At 41.1% G+C, this 16,798-nt stretch overlaps 1 protein-coding gene across 4 annotated transcripts in view; it reads right to left on the bottom strand.

The window, feature by feature from the left end:
• tspan4a (tetraspanin 4a) overlaps positions 1-16,798 on the bottom strand; it is a 194,360-nt gene that overhangs the window by 55,630 nt on the left and 121,932 nt on the right. For all 4 annotated transcript variants that reach the window (XM_085459723.1, XM_085459732.1, XM_085459709.1 and 1 more), the window contains one exon: positions 8,662-8,853. In XM_085459723.1, coding sequence (XP_085315849.1) covers positions 8,662-8,853 — 192 coding nt within the window. The remainder of the gene's footprint in view (positions 1-8,661; positions 8,854-16,798) is intronic.

Genomic DNA, 16,798 nt, shown 5'->3' with positions numbered 1-16,798 from the left:
ACTTTAGAAACTGACTGGTTTGAAACATGGCTTTAATTACCCATTTCCTTGTTGAAAATGGAAGCGTCCCCAAATGGCTCATATTTTCAAATTAAATGGACAGGGTATTGGATTTGTGTGCAAATCTGTTTTAATGACCAGAGTTCACATGAAACTCCAGCTAAAAACACCTTTGTTATCAATAAGTACATTTGTCTATCTGTAACATGTTTTTGTGACTTAGACGCAACAATTACACAGAAAAATTAATGATAAATTACTGATCATCTTAATTCCTGTTTGTGATTGGTGCAAGGAAATGTGATATTCCTATTTCCACAAAAGACATGTTTATTCCTGGTATCACTTATAAATGTCAGTGTTATAAAACATATTTTATTTGCTCATAAGCTGGAGGGCAATGCTCCATTTTTGCATGCACTACGTCAGTAGAGTCAGAGGAACATGAACAACAATCTGACTTGTAAGTGTTCAAACTTTGTCCAACGCTTCCCTCTGCGTATGCTAAGTACTAATCTTGTACAGCAATCTCACTTGATAAACAAGTTTAATTACCTTGTTTTGCTATATTACTTAGCAGCTCTTCACCAAATCAAAACAGCTTACAGTAGGGCGAATGGATTGTGTTTACTTCTCTAAAGTAGTTTTATTTCATGTAACAGCAAGTGGTGGCGCAGACACCACAGACAATAAGTTAACACAATGGTGGGTCATGCAGGGAGATTTCTTGTTATTTCACAACAACCTCCAATCCAACAGCTCCATTTTTTGAATGGCCGCTTGTGGCTGGTTCAAATAGTGAATGAAGATGTTTATAGCCTGGTAGAAATAGACTTTATAGCTACACTGACCGGCCACTTTACTAGTGATACCTTGCTAGTATCCGGTTGGACCCGCTTTGGCTCTCAGAACCTTTTTAATTCTTTGTGACAAATTCAACAAGGTGCTGAAAACCTTTCTCTGAGATAGTGGGCCATATTGAGTTGATAGCATCACACAGTTACTCCAGATGTTTGGGCTGCATGTCCATGATAGAGATCTATTATTCCACCACAACCCAAAGGTGTTCTGCTGGACTGAGTTCTGGTGACTGTGGAGGCCATCTGAGTACAGTGAACTCATTGACATGTTCAAGAAACCTGTTTGAGATGATTGGAGCTTTGTGACATGGCACATTATCCGGCTGGAAGTGGCCATCAGAAGATGGATACACAATGCACAATTGTTACCAAGGTTCACAAAATGTGCCAAGACGATATCAGTCACACTAGTACACCACCAGCACCAGCCTGAACTGCACCATTCAAATGTTACAGCAGAAATTAAGACTAAACAGACCAGGTGATGTGTTTCCAGTCTTGTACTGTCCAGTTTTGGTGAGTCCATGTGAACTGTACTTTCAGTTTATGTACTTAGCTAACGGGATTGGCACCATCTATTTGAAGGTTCAACATGTTTAGAAGTGCTTTTCTGGGAGTTGTTTTCTACGTCACTGCTGGCTTTCTATCTGCTGAAAGCAGTGTGGCACCACCAACTATGCCATGTTCAAAGTCACCTAAATCACATTTTTGCCCCGTTCTTGTGCTGAATTTGAACTCCAGCAGATCGTCTTGATCACGACTTACTGCCATGTGATTGGCTTGTGATATATTTGCATTAGCAAGCATTTGCACAGAAGTACTTAACGAAGCGCAGCTCACAAAAACTGTACAGGAATATAATAAATCCACAGCAGACCCAACAATTTGTTCATGCTTTTCAGCATACACTTTCTTTATTCACAGTTGTCGTACTTTACACGGTCGACTGCAGCTTTTCAGCTCGCAGCCGAACACACACCAACAACAACAATCAGTCAGGACCCAGCACTGGCTTTAATGCTGGTGCGACGTGATCGCTGATGCCACTCAGGTGTGTCCGCCTCGCTGCAGCCACGCCACAGACCATGCCCCGCCACAAGGAGGTTATTTCCTTAGAGAGTGTCTGCCTGAATTGTACTAAAGCTTGAATTCATGCATTATTTCACAAGTGCCTGCTGACAGTCTCCTAGGCCTCATATTAGCTCATTTCGGTCACTGTACCTATTAACTGTGTTTGGTGTAATTATCTAATACATGTAAATAATGATGCTGACACAATATTAAAGAATTCTTGCTCCAGTTTGGATGAATGCAACTCATGTAATCAATAAAATGCGAACGATTGCATTGTGGGATTGCTACCAGAAATCTTTCCACACAGTAGCAAAGAAATGGATCGATCTTTACTGTCAGAATACCGATATAGCGGTGGACAGCAAACAGAGTCCACCATCTAGGGAATAAGAACTGATTTTAGACATGAAGCTAAAGTTTTTCTTGACTTGGTGTTGTGACTTTCTGAGGTCTTTCCTGGTTGCTTGGCAACATATCTGTGATGACAGATCTCCAGTAACCTTTTCTTTGTATTGAGAGGGAACCATTACACTAATTACACTGAAGTGACGAGTTTAGTCAGAGTTTGCACATTATCTGCATCTAAACTAGGGTTAGATAGTTCATCAGCTTACTACCCAAACTTTAAACCTAAGCTTTACCTCACTGCGCAAACCTTGATATTTCACAAGTGTTCAAATTCATTCTAAATCTCAAACAGTAACCTCATGCTTTCTGTGTGGGTAAAAATATTTTTTAACAAAATCGTATTAGTATTAGTTTAAAGCTGAATTAAAAAAGATTTAATTAGGAGCATTGCAGACTGTTTTTTCGAGTTTCCTTAATAAATTTACTCTAGTTAATTGAAGTAACTTTATCCAAAGCATTGTTAAACATGGAGGGCACATTAGGAAAAAAATGGTTATGTACTAAAAAAATATCAGGATGTAGTTTTACATTTATATGAAAAACAAAGATATCACTCTTGCCTGAATTAAGGAACAATAAAAGCCTTGTGTTTTTTGGAAATTATAACTGATGTTTGGTGATACAAATTAAAAAATGTTTGCAGAAAGCAATGATGTTTATTCCAGCACAGAGTGCAAAAGTAATTCCTCAAATATCTCACAGCAACACTGCAGTGCTCTGGGTCTCTCATCAGCGATCAATATGCTAATTAGCTCTAAAATTTGAAGCGAGATGAATCTTTTCTAATCTCCGTGAAGAACGTGCTGTTCTGGCACTCATTGATGAAGGCTTATAATTTGCCTAGCCTCATTTTATTGACACGGAGCAGGGATCGGTCTGGTCACTGTCGGGAAAAATGTCATGGATCACGTTAACGATCGACACTAAGACTCATTCCCGCAGAGCTCATAATTGCTTTCTCCTGCTGGGCAATTTTCCTAATGATTAATTCTATTTTTTACCCACATAGAATTATTCTTCCAGATAATTCTGTGAAATGTCTGATGTGTTTGTCTGTTTTGTTTTTCAATATCCTTCAAGCATCTGGGTTGAAGGATACCTGTTCACAGAATCGTAGCTCAAGTTAAAGTTTGTTTATATCATAAACGTGGTTGATATTTGATGATTTCATTGGTATGATAGCACATTTGCATGTAGCTCTCTTCTAAAGCAAAGATAAATCAAGTGTCAGAAGCCCCAATTGTAAACTCACACTTGGTTAAAATGCATCATGGCACTCGGCTTTTAAAAGAATTATGTTTTATATCTGTATAAGTGATGGTAGATTATAATATTGATCAGGCTGAAAGTTTGGTGGAAACACTCCTTAATTGTAGTTAATATTTGGACATCTGAAGTGTGCTTTGAAACTGTTGACATAGCCACAGGGAGTTTTTAGTTTTTATCGATTTGAATGCAGGAGAGTGGGCTAATCTGCCATCTAGTACTAATATAATTTTCTAAAATAACTACTACATGAAAAGCCAATTACAGTTTGAAGCACATGAAACCACTGAAGGAATAAAAATCATTTCAACTTCCAGAAAAAAACATTCCACTTTGGATAGTATCCTGTCACTGAAAAAGTGATAAATGATATTGTTTTCTTGTTTTACTATATGATGCGTAACTCTTTCTGTGATTACAACAGTGCCCCAACAATATCCACAGAGCTTGTTTTATTGGGATTAGCAAGGCTACTAAAAGTATTTCTAGGCATTAAACTGAAAAAGGTTAGTAGGATCCCTGACAATAAGTCTAGGCCCCCATATGGCCCATAAGCTAAAGCTGAGATTTTTCTTTTCCTGCAAGTTCAGGAAAAACCAGGAGCTCCTTATTAACAGTATAAATTTCATTCACGTTATTAAATTGTTTATTACTGTTATATTACGTGGTTCTGTTCATTTTTGCTGAGTTTTAAAAAAAACTTTTCTGTATGTAAACTATCAATGTGTCCACAGACAGAACATTCAACCTGCAGCATGTTAGCAATGTCACAGGGACTCCAGTGACCACAGATACTGAATGTTTGCTCCAAGTGTGTCTCGGCCTGGTGGTCAGATCCCCAGCTGCTGAGGCTGTTGGGACATGGAACGCTATCTTTCTGTTGGGGGATGAGCCTAAGTTGGTGTGTGAGGCTGAGAAATATCAACTAAAGATAGTCGGGCTCACCTCAACACACAGCTTGAGCTCTGCAACTAGGGTCCTGGAAATGGGCCAGACTCTGTTCCACTCTGGAGCCACCCTTAGTGAGAGCCAGCAGACAGGGATGGGTATTCCTTTATTCCCTGTCTCATAACCTGTATCTCAGAAGAGGGTTTTTTTTACCTGCCCTTTGGCTCAGGGGGTGGTTCCTGACATTTATCTGCACTTATTCACCAAATAACTGTTCAGAGCACCCAGCCTTCTTGGAGTTGCTGGGTGGGGTGCTGTAGGATGCCCCACCTCATGACTCCATTGTCCTAATGAGATCATTTAATGCTCACATGGGCAATAAAAGTGAAACCTGGAAAGGCGTGACAGGGAGGAGCAGCCTGCCTGACCCGAAACCGAGTGCTGTTCTGGTATTGGACTTGTGTGCTAATCACAGCTTGTCCATAACAAATACTATGTTTAAGCATAAGGGTGTTCATAAGCGCATGTTACACCAGGACAACCTTGGTCACAGGTCAATGACTGATTTTGTGATTGTATCCTGAAGTCTTTGGCCATATGTCACGGACACTTGGATGAGGAGACGAGCTGAGCTCGACTCATCACTACTTAGATGTGAGTTGAATCAGTTGGCAAGAGCGGATGTTGGGGATGTTGGACAGATATATTTAGGGTGCACAGAGCTGTGGCTGCAAGTAGGTGCCTGTCATGTTGACACTGTGGTCAGCAGCACAGGAGCACCACAGGGAACTGTGCTGTCCCCTCTTCTCTTCACCCTGTACACCTCTGACTTCTGCTACAACTCTGAATTATGCCATATTCAGAAGTTTGCAGATGACACGGCCATCATGGGGTGTATCTGGGATGATCAGGAAGAGGAGTACAGAAGTCTGGTGAGGAACTTTGTCGCATGGAGTCACACAAACCACCTGCAACTCAACACCTCAAAGACTAAGGAACTGGTTGTGGACTTCGGGAGGTCCAGAGAAGGTCCACTGCCGGTTCAGATAGAGGGGGAGGAGGTGGAGGTGGTCAACAAGTACAAGTACCTCGGGCTGTGGGTGGACAATAAACTGGACTGGTCATGCAACACAGAGCACCTGTATAAAAAAGCCCAAAGCCGACTGTACTTCCTCAGGAGGCTGAGGTCTTTTAACATCTGCAGGAAGCTCCTGAGGATGTTTTACCAGTCGGTGGTTGCTGGAGTACTTTTCTATGCTGTGGTGTGCTGGGGGAGCAGCACAGCAAAGAGGGACTCATCCAGGCTGGAGAAACTGATCAGGAAGGCTAGCTCTGTGGTCGGCATGAAGCTGGACACTCTGGTGACAGTGGCAGAGAAAAGGACATTAAAGAAACTGATGGACATTATGAACAATGCTGGGCATCCTCTGCACACGGCCATTAACAACCAGAAGAGTCTGTTCAGTGACAGGTTGCTTCTCCCCAAGACAAGAACTAACAGACTTAAAAACTCCTTTGTCCCACACGCCATCAAACTGTTTAACTCCTCTCTGGAGGGGAGAGGGAGGGGAGACAGGAGGACAAAGGAGGGGGGAACAACTAAGCTGTAGTGCCTCTTCACCTCACTGTACAATACCTTGTGCAATACTTTTTGTAAATAGTCAACAGTGCAATAGACTCAATACTTGAAATGTGCAATTCACTTGTATTTTATTTTTTATTCCTATTTATTCTATTTATCCCCTTTGTGTCACGGCGAGTGAGGTGAGCCGTGTGGAGGCAATGAAGGAGGATCCAAACGCAGGCAGTCGTGAAGGTGTGAAGGTGGTTTATTGAGCATGAAAGTAAATACAAACGGCAAAGGGAGCTATGACTAACTAGACTGGGAACAAACTAACTACAGAACACGAACCTGAACATGAGCAGAAACACTTGGCGGTTGACAGCAGGGAAACACACAGATGACGCAGGGTGGAATACACAGACGGACCAGCAACTACAATGACGGCAGACATGACTTAAATACACGGAGAATCACAGGGGAATTACACACAGGTGGTGGACACAGCTGGGAATGATCAACAAGACGAGACAAAGGTAAAACTGAACACACTCACATGAGACGCAGACCATCACAATAAAACAGGAACAAGAAACCATCACACTAAGACACAAACTCGACAGAGAGACAGACAGACAATGGCACATGGAGCTAGACAAATACTAAGCAGACACAACCGAAGAACAAATCCTAAACACCACAGAAACATGAAACTCAAATAATAAACATCATCATCATCAACACTACAAGAGAACAAGAAAACAATCCCTGATGCAAACTAAAACATAATAAAACTCAAACTACTGGGTCCAACGGACCCAGAACCGTGACACTTTGTATATTTTATTTATATTGTCTCTGTATATATATATATATATATATATATATATATATATATATATATATATGTATATATGTGTGTGTGTGTGTATATATATATATATATATATAACAATTCTGTAACTGTAACTTCGGTCGTTGCTGTGCTTTTTGGAAGTCGAATTTCCCAGAGGAACCCACCCGAGGGATTAATAAAGTTCTATCTTATCTTATGTTGCGGTAATCCCCGAACCAAATGGTGAAGCCATAAAGCTGAAGAAGCAGACTTATCGGTGTAGGCTAACTTGTGGGACAGATACTGCCAGACCAAGTGCAATGTGACTCAGGTGGTAGCTGAAGCAAAAACACAGGTCTGGAGGACTTCAATGAGGCAATGAAACAAAGTGATTTTGGTAAATATTCACCCGATTCTGGAGTGGAAAGCTATACTATACTCACACAGTGTACAGTAAAAGTAGAAGGATTGCCACTGACTTCAACTGAGGATATAGCTGAGCAGTGGAAAGAATACTCTAAGGATCTCCTCAATCCTGCTGACACACCTTCTGTAGAGAAGGCAGAGTCTGGGGACAAGAGGATGACTGGCCCCTCACTAGTTGTTACTGATGTAGTTACGTTTGACTTGAGGGCCATCAGAGGCCAGGAGAGAGAAGAGAAAGCTAGCACGGCCAGCGATGAGACAGAGGCTAACTATTATAGCTGTACACTAACATGACTGGGTACTGGATTGACTTTGCTAGCAGTGAGAACTTGCAGACAACAGGAGTGATTGTAGAGCTGATGTGATGCAGCTCCTGCTCCTGTGATTAGACAGTAATCAGGACACAACTAAGAACAAACAAAATGACAAAGACACAACTGCATGAAGTCAGAGTCTGAAATGCAGAAAAACGGAAGAGATTTGAGATTTAAAGCACATGTAACAGAAGCTGTTTAGCTTGCAGAAGGCAGGCAAGAAAATGATTGGGCTAGAGCGATGACGACAAAATTAAGTTTGGCAGGCTGGAAAAACGGAAGTGAAGTAAAGAATACACTAACAGCCTGGACGGGAATGCAGGCAGAGGAGTGAATGCAGATCTTCTTTATTGAACTTCATAAGCTTTTGTGGTCTAAAGACCCAGAAAAACCCTTTATTGTGTAAATCAGTCTATTGTAGCTATGAAGCCTTCCCGTCTGTCAAGCTAATGTTAGCATTAAAACAGCATCACTGTCATCACTATTGTTAACAGTTGTTGTTAGATATTTGCAGAGATATTCCCCTTAAAAACAAGACTTTAAACCCCAAAGCATACTCTGATTGTTGTGCTCCACGTGCTCTTTGCCTACCTCAGATATAAAATGAGTGTGACCAATATAGTTTGCTCACCAAAGCAAAACTAGGCAACAGTGGTTCACAGCACTAAAAGCATTTTTATGAAATGGTTACCTGTCAAATAACCACAACATCATATCAAAGTGTCCCAAAACTGAAAATCATGCTGTCTAAAAATGATTTTTTAGACCTGTTGCTTTATGAAAATCCCTTATTATAGTTGTCATGACAATAATAACCCTAAAGGCCCTCTTGCAATCGGATCAAACAGAAGCACATAAAACTGTACTTATGTTATGCACGGGCGCGCGCACACACACACACACACACACACTAGACAATTCAAAACAACGTGAGCTATGGTGCTCTGTAAAAGCTGTAATCTGAAAATATGACATCATCGCAACTTTGTGTTTAAAGTCAGCAGGTGAATCCAAAACCATTCTGCTTACTGTCAGCAGCAGAGGACGGCTCTCCTTGACAGCTCCCACACAGCCGAGGCAGCCAATCACCATGATGATCGTCCCCACTGCGATGAGCAGGTTGGCTGCAGACAGGGAGGGAAGGGATGATGACAGGGTGGCGAAGTTCCCTTGGGTCACTGAGAGCCAGACCCCGACGCCCAGGATGCCACATCCTCCCAACTGCAGTGGAAACACAAATAGATGTAAAGCTATCAGTGTGCTGGCAGTACAGGCAAACATGGTAAAGTCTAAAGTATTTACAGATATGTTGTTATTTTCCACTTAGTTTTTTTTCTCAAAAGAATAAATTAAAAACTGGTTGGAGCATGCAGATTAACGAGGGAAAGCCAGATAGCGAGGAAGTGAACAAGTCTGAGGAATGTCTGACAAAATCACCACATACAAGTTAAAGGCTGTGCTGTGATTTCAGCTATGCTCACATGTAAAATGATTAGTCACAGAGAAAATTAGGAGTGACAATACACCTTTTTCATTTTTTTTCCTCACACAGTGAATAGCCTCTGCAAGGGAAAAGCCCACAAACACACAGCACGTGTACATCCAGCTCATCCACAGATGCTTCTCACTGAGCAGGGAAGACAGAGAGAGAGAGACACCCGCAGGGTGACAGCAAGTCCTCACACCAAAGGGGCAGTGCTGGCAGCCATTTAACCAAAAAGTAACTAGATTTGATCTTATGCATTCCTTTTTAGTAATTTAAGGGATATAAAAGTTGTTGCTAAATCTAAAAAACTGGCAAAGGGGAACTTAAGTGTGATGAGGACTTGCTCTGAGTGAGAGACTGAGATCATTTATATTCCCATGCTGAAAAGTTAATTCATGAATGGTCACATTTAGGCACAAATTTATGTTCACCAGGGTATAATTGTACATACAACACAATAGTGTCTATACTAGTTGATAAAAGAGTAGTTCACCATCGTGTGATGGATATTTGTGGCTAGACAGTGGTGTTCTGATTTAAATCTTTGGGGCAGAAAATACTTCCCCTCCTAGTAACATGTCCAAAGTAAACATACAAGGAGACTCTCTGTTCCTGTTTTTTTTTTCCGTTGTTGTTGTTTTCTCTGTGGGAGAGAAATGTCAGAGAACTTCTGTTAGCAGAGATATGATGAAATGCACCCAGGTGTACGTGGCGTGGTCAATATCAGAGCGAGACACACTGTGATTGCAACATGTTCTGTTAATCTCTGTTATATTTATTGAAAACCTTTTTGGTTTTGTAAGACATCTGGGCCTCAAAGTCTCCTAGCAAAAGTGAACCTGCAGCTCACTGCCGATTTCCATCACATGTCCCAACTGACTGCAGTCGGTCGAGCGTTTGAAGAATTCAGTTGCTCTGCTGCAAAATCTTCACTATTTTCAGTCCAAAGCCAACTTGGCTCCTTTGAATTTTTGTCCTTAAGACCCAGAGCATGTTTGCTTCAAAGACACAGAATGATTGTGGGTAAAGAAAGGTTTTTAGATGTGTTTTAAAAATTGGGTAAAGGGAAATAATATACACTCTCTACGGCCTCATGACAGAACTCCCAAAGGCGATAAGACTCACATGGCTAAATACATGATTATTGTTTCTCCCCCCTCCTGTTTTTTCCTATTTCTAGCTATAGCACAAGATCTTATTTAATGAGCTCTTCAGCCAGAAGTAGGGCAAAGTTAAAATTAAAAAAACAGTCAAGTGGAGCTCCAATCACTGAAAGCAGCTTTCTCTTCAACTATCTACCAAGGCTGGGAGGTTTGAGCAGCTCACAGATGAAGGGGCGTTGGGTCACTATTGCTTGCAACAGACCTTTATTACACCCCAGAGTGTGTTCTCTAATCATGATTGGCTGCACGGAGAAGGGCAAAGGAAGAAAAGGAAAAGCTGATAATAGATGGTGGTGGTGAACATTTTAAGGGCAGATACAAAACCCTGCTAGAGGATGTGAATGCACTTTATTTCAGTTCAGAAAAAAAAAGAATACTTTGCCAAATTACTGGTATCTTTTGCGTAAGTGTACTCAAACATGAAAGAACAGGGACAGAAAGAATCTCATGTTTGACAAATGTGCAAATACACTGTGTTGGCACTACAGATGGCAGTTGTTATAGATATGCTGGGTGGTGCTTTCACTTGGTGTAGGCCCTCGCTGCTGTATTGTATCACTTACTGTTCTTCTTAAAACACAGTGTTGTAGCTTTTTAATTCTTGTTCTGTGCTTTGTAAATTTTATGTGTGTTAAAAGCACTACATTAATAAATTGTACTTACTTATTTAATTACCTGGTTACAATGGGGTGAATATGCTTGTTAAATTAATCAAGTCATACTAATTGTAAGAATCCTTGAACCACAGGCCAAAGAGAAGAAGTGGCGGCAATTTTTCACTCCAGTATATTTATTAACCAGAGAACTGGACATTTTTTTTTATTAAATCAGAAGCTTAACTCTTAGCCTTGTACACTGTAATTGAAAAACTTAAAAAATATTATTTTTGTTATCATCCAGCCGGCCTTTACTCAAAAATTCTATTTAATTTCGCAGATTTTTTTTATACTGATTTAGTGCTCAGTTCAGATAAAAATAATTATTGTAGGTAATTAATGTAGATGTTGTAAATAACAGCCTCAACACATCATTTAATTTTGTATTAGACTGAAGTGGCTTCTCTCAAAATGTAAATAGGCCTGTCAACTCTTTAATAACACTTTGAATCTTGCCCTGAACTGTGGCATAGAACGTCATTCACCAGTAATTCCTGAAAAACCCTCTTTTGTTTGAGCATTTCTTAATAACAATAAAATTACAATAATGGATTACACTGCAATAAAGAATACATTTCATTACAGAAAATGTCTTTCTGAAAGTGCTAGAACTAAGGTTAACGAAGTGATTCCATTGTTATTTTCTTCAGCGTTGTGTGCCAACACAATGCAGAACAGCTACCAAAACTTTACTCCTACAGAACCTGATTATTTTGATAATAGTGTAACATACGAGAAATCACAGATTCATGACTGTCAAATCTGGACCTTAAAGCAGACGACACATAAATTAGAGAGGAAAGGCCATTGCACTCACTGTGTGTACAAGATTTTTGTTTGGTCTGGAAAATATAGACAATAAGTCCTCTATAAAGGATTGATCAAGGAAAACATGAACAGCCCCAGGTTGCATCACAGATAAAATTGTAACACTGTTAACACTAAAAATACTGTTAATAATGAAGGACTGCAATGCACAAATTGGAGTCTGAAAGATAGCAATTTGTGCATATAAATGGGGAGTCTTCCTCACACACAATTAAAGAGTTCCATGTTGGGACCAATCATTTTTTACATTACACGTTTCCTTAGACAACGTTAACAGAAAACACTGCATACATTTTTTCCTATGTAGATGACGCCCAGCTTTTTTAAATCCATGAAGCCAGATGATACGAATCAGCTAGTTAAACTATGGGCATGTCCTGAAGAAAAAAAATGCCTGGATAATCTTTAATCTTTCCTATTTCTAAATCAGCTCCTATTTTGGATTCGAGAGACAGACACTCTTTAATTTTCAGATTAGAATCAAAACTTTACATTTTGATAAAGCTTATAGCTAGGGCTGGATCAGCTCACCCAGAATCCCCCCTTAGTTATGCAGCATTAGGATCAGGCTGTTGGGGTTTCCCATGATATACTGCTACTTCTTCACTCATATCTTTTCATTCTCTGTTTTCATAACCCATTGCTGTATTTATTCATTGGCAATTACTAACCTCTGAATCTCTCCCCTATAGAGTGCCTTTTTCTCTTTCTCTTGCGGCAGAGCAATTTGTTGAGCGTGGCTGGAAGTTTCTTCCTATTGCAGGGAGTCTTTCCTTCCCATTGTCGCCAAGTGCTTATAGGGTGTCGAGTGATTGCTGGTCTGTCTTTCTAATATTTTAAGATCTTCACCTTACAACATAAGTGTCTTCAGGTGACTGTTGTTTGACACTAAACAAATAAATTTGAATTAAATTAAATTTAAATGAAGATGAAAAAGTTTTCTGGTCTTTCATATGCTTTGTACTTTGAGTATACCAAAGGACATTTTCTATTCATATCTCTTGTGCATATTTGACCCTGTGCTCCTATCTATACATTTATATGTATATAAATATATATGATAAATTTATAAATTTATAAGATTCAGACTTGCATCTTGCTATAACTTGTGCAGAAATGTGAACAGCTCTAAACCACAACATTTCTGTTTAAATGAGACTATTTAACTAACTCAGGGACTTGGATATGAGATTGATGGGTAAAACTAACCTTGAATTGTCACAACAATTCAAGACAACAAAGGAAAAGTAGGTAAAGCGGTTGCCCCATGATCGGAAGGTCAGGGGTTCGAATCCCCTGAACGGCTACCCTGAGGTACCCTTGAGCAAGGTACCATCCCCACACGCTGCTCCCCGGGCGCTGCACTGGTGGCTGCCCACTGCTTCACTGAGTGAATGGGTTAAATGCAGAGAAGAATTTCCCCACGGGGATCAATAAAAGTGTACATCATTATTATTATTATTATTAACAAGGTGAATGACACTCATTAAATGGCTACAGTTATAGAATACAGAATAGTTTTAGAAAAACTGATAATCAAACCACCATCATTTATGAGAAGCAAAGGTCACATCTTACATACAGTCTAAAATTAGATATTCCATTTAGAGTTAGCTAATAGAGAGAAAGACGAGAAAAGCATTTTCACTTGATTAGCAATGTTATTTACCTGTCAGTTCAACCTAATAATAATAGCATATACAGCTGAATACTGAGTAAAATATTTAGTATAGTCTTTAATTAATTTGTGCAGCAACTTCGACAAACTTTCCCTCCATCTAGCAGCTTTTACAGGCAGTTTTGCGTATGCTGTGATCAGAAGTCATCTTGATTAGCACCCATCCCCCAAAACAGCAGCTTAAATCTTTACAGTCACACCGATTTGCAATGTTGGAATTGATGCAGCCATCTGGACTGCCTCCCTCCCTAGCAGCTACTCTCTGTATTTGTAGTAGAGCCTATGAATCTGGCAGCTGAACCAGGTCCATGGCTGTGGATGATCTGAATGTGAGAACATACAGTTTTCTTCAATAAACACCTATTAATTAAACGCCCCTGATGAGATCTGAAACAGGAAAAACAACCTATGTACAGTGGAACAGATGTATCCACACTGATCCACAATGATTGTTTGAGCTCACGATGAAAGAGTGTCTGAAAATTTCAGATATACATGTGCTGTGGATGTACTTGACTCCTGAGTTTTGAATTCAAAATACAAGTGCATGTTATAATGATTTTTCTCACATATGAATATCCAATCTCCTTGCACTTCTGAGCGCTCTATCCACAGAATAGATCACGAGTTCATATACTTTAAATTAAATATATCACTTTGATTTAAGCCATTATCTAAATTCTCTTACATATATGAATAACATGTAAAGTCTCAAGGGCAACGATTAGCCAGGAGAGAGATTTCACGGCCAATGTGCCAAAGGATGTCAGTTTGAATTCACATGCTTCATGTATTATATATTCTGAGACACTTTGATGTGTGAATCATGTATGCGGTTTGACCGAGAATCCTTCTTGCTAAATCTGCTCTCATAGTCAAAGCCTAGCGGTGAGCTTTAAAGGTTGCCTGTTCAAAATGTGTCTTACACTGTTGGTCTGTGTCACTTTATCACATTATTTGATTTATAAAAGTGGGAGTGGAAAACCTGGAGTTAGGACTGATCTCTGCACTACACTTTCTCGATTTACCAAAAAAAATGGCCACTGTTCGAGGTAACAATATTCATTATTGGAAAAACATTAGAAAAAGCCTCAGAGGCTACCCCCCCCCCGGTCCCCTTCTGGCTGCCTCTGCCTCAATTTTATCCCACAACTTAGACATTCACATTATTCACACTCTCATTACACATACATATAGGATCTTGGGGGTGGGCACAATCACGGAGTCCAAATTACCATCAGGGTGTATACCTCACCCCTGACGTCGTTGCCCACCTCTCAATTTTAAATACACTTAGTCATTGAGGGCTAGCAGGAGGGACTATGCGCTTACCTGCTGCTCCTTGGCAGGTAGCTCCATGCCCTCCTGGGTTTTAATTGCACCTTAGAACACATATGCATCAACACTACAATGAGCGGGTGGAGGGAGGTTTGGAGTCTTCTCCCACCCCCATTCTCTGCGGCCTGCTGGAGCGGGAGGGCTAGTAGGAGGAGTTGGCCGTCCGACTGCGGTCTGGGGTGTGGGGCCTCCCTGCTGCTGCGGAGTCGGGGTGGTCTGCCTCTCCCCACCGCAGGGAAAAGGGTAACACCACCTGGGTCTGGGTGCAATTCCCCCCTCCAGGGGCAAGGGTACCTAGACCCGGTTTGTAGAGTACGCTTGGGGAGTGTGATTGTGTGTACAGCGTCTCTTTATGTCTGTCTCCACGTTGGTTGAGTGTGGAGTGAGTGCATATGAGAGCATGAGGGTGGGAATGGATGTTTGTGTCTGTGTGTGCCTGTATGTCTGTGTCTATATGTCAGGTTGGGTGTCAGACGCCACCTCTCTGGGGACACCTCAGGCCCTCCAAGGTTTGGAGGCCTATCTCCACCCACCACCACTTCCCCTGCCGGTGGCGGACTCCCTCAGGTGTCGGTGTGTTGGTGGTTCTTTGTATCTCGGGGTGGGCGTCCGGGTACACACCGGCTCACTCCTTGGCGGCCGCTTGTCGGGGCCTGGGGCCTGGGGCTCGCTCGGGCCCCTTTGGAGGTGGGGTGCCCCTGGCCTCTCGGCCTGGGGCTCGGTCACTCAGGCACAGCTGGGGGCCGGCGGAGCTCACGGGCGTGTCACTGCAACTCCCCCTGACTTCTGCTCCGCGGCTGCTGGGCGAGCCCTCATCTGGGACTCTCCTCAGCTCTTACTGGAACAGTGGCGCGGCTGCCCCTCTGTTGGTCTTCCATGGTCTCTTGTGTTCTGGGGGCCTCTGGATGTCTGGAGTTTTGATCTCCTCCATACCTGCTTCACACCCTGGAGGACGGGGCTGTGGCCCCCCCACACTCCCTAGCAGATCATTACATGGAGAAACCTTTGGAATGCAAGCATGCTGATCCACACAGGTATGCACACATGGGTATTCACAGACGCGGACTAAAGCTTTCTTGGCTGCTGCCTCAAAGCACACTGTGCGCTGTCTATCTTGCGTGCTGCACAATATCGTTTATTATTTAGTAAATATTGATATCTATGACTAGCTAGTTTATTGTGATGGTGCTTTGTTTTCTCTATTATTATGTTGCTCTTTGTTGTTTGCTGTCTCCTCTGTTTGTTTTTTTTGTTTGTTTGTTTTTTTTCTCCATACAGGTGACCCAGGAGTTCTTTTTTTTTTCTCTCTCTCTTCCCCCCCCTTCTCACCGTCTCTTCTCCCCTTTGGTTTTCTTTCTTTCTCTCCCCCTCTTTCTCTCATTCATTCCCCCTGTCCTATTTATTAAAAAAAAAAAAAAAAAAAAAAAAAATGACAAAGGATGAACTGAAGCTCTGCCATCACGTAATGTCGCATACTGCTGTTTCTGATGTCATTAGAAAAAAAAAAAAAAAAAAAAAAAAAAAAAAAACAAAACAAAAAGCCTCAGAGTCAAATCCTAGATAATTCTGATGACGCATATTCTTGCTTGTGGAAAAATGAGATAATCTCAGTAACATTGTTGCAATTGTGTTTTAGAGGATTGTGATGTGACTGTGCAACCCAGGATGAGGTAACACAGATACTGGATATTGACTTTGGACTCTAAGTGTTTAGTCAATGTTTCCTAAATTAGATGCATGGCACTGCAAACTTTGATGTAAAGAAGTCGTATTTTTCATGTGTGCATTGGTGCTGTATTTGTGTTAAATCCATGATTTCTTTTCAAATGCAAAATTCAAAAGTGATCAAGCTGTTGACCCCAAATCTCCCATAAATGTTCAGTTGGCTTGAGATATGGTGACAGTGAAGGTGACAGGATATGACTCAAAAGTGCATTCTGATCATCTGATAGCGTTTTCAGTGATGTTTTGTCACTCACCCAAAAGACTTCTTCAGTCTCAGCTGACTGCAGGTTTC

The sequence above is a fragment of the Copadichromis virginalis genome, linkage group LG1, assembly GCF_057382275.1.
Source record: "Copadichromis virginalis isolate Kocher_CV1m ecotype Utaka linkage group LG1, C_Virginalis_male_GT1.1, whole genome shotgun sequence".
NCBI lineage: Eukaryota > Metazoa > Chordata > Actinopteri > Cichliformes > Cichlidae > Copadichromis > Copadichromis virginalis.
Note: the sequence above shows the minus strand (reverse complement) of the source record. Positions and strands in the feature narration are given on the sequence as shown.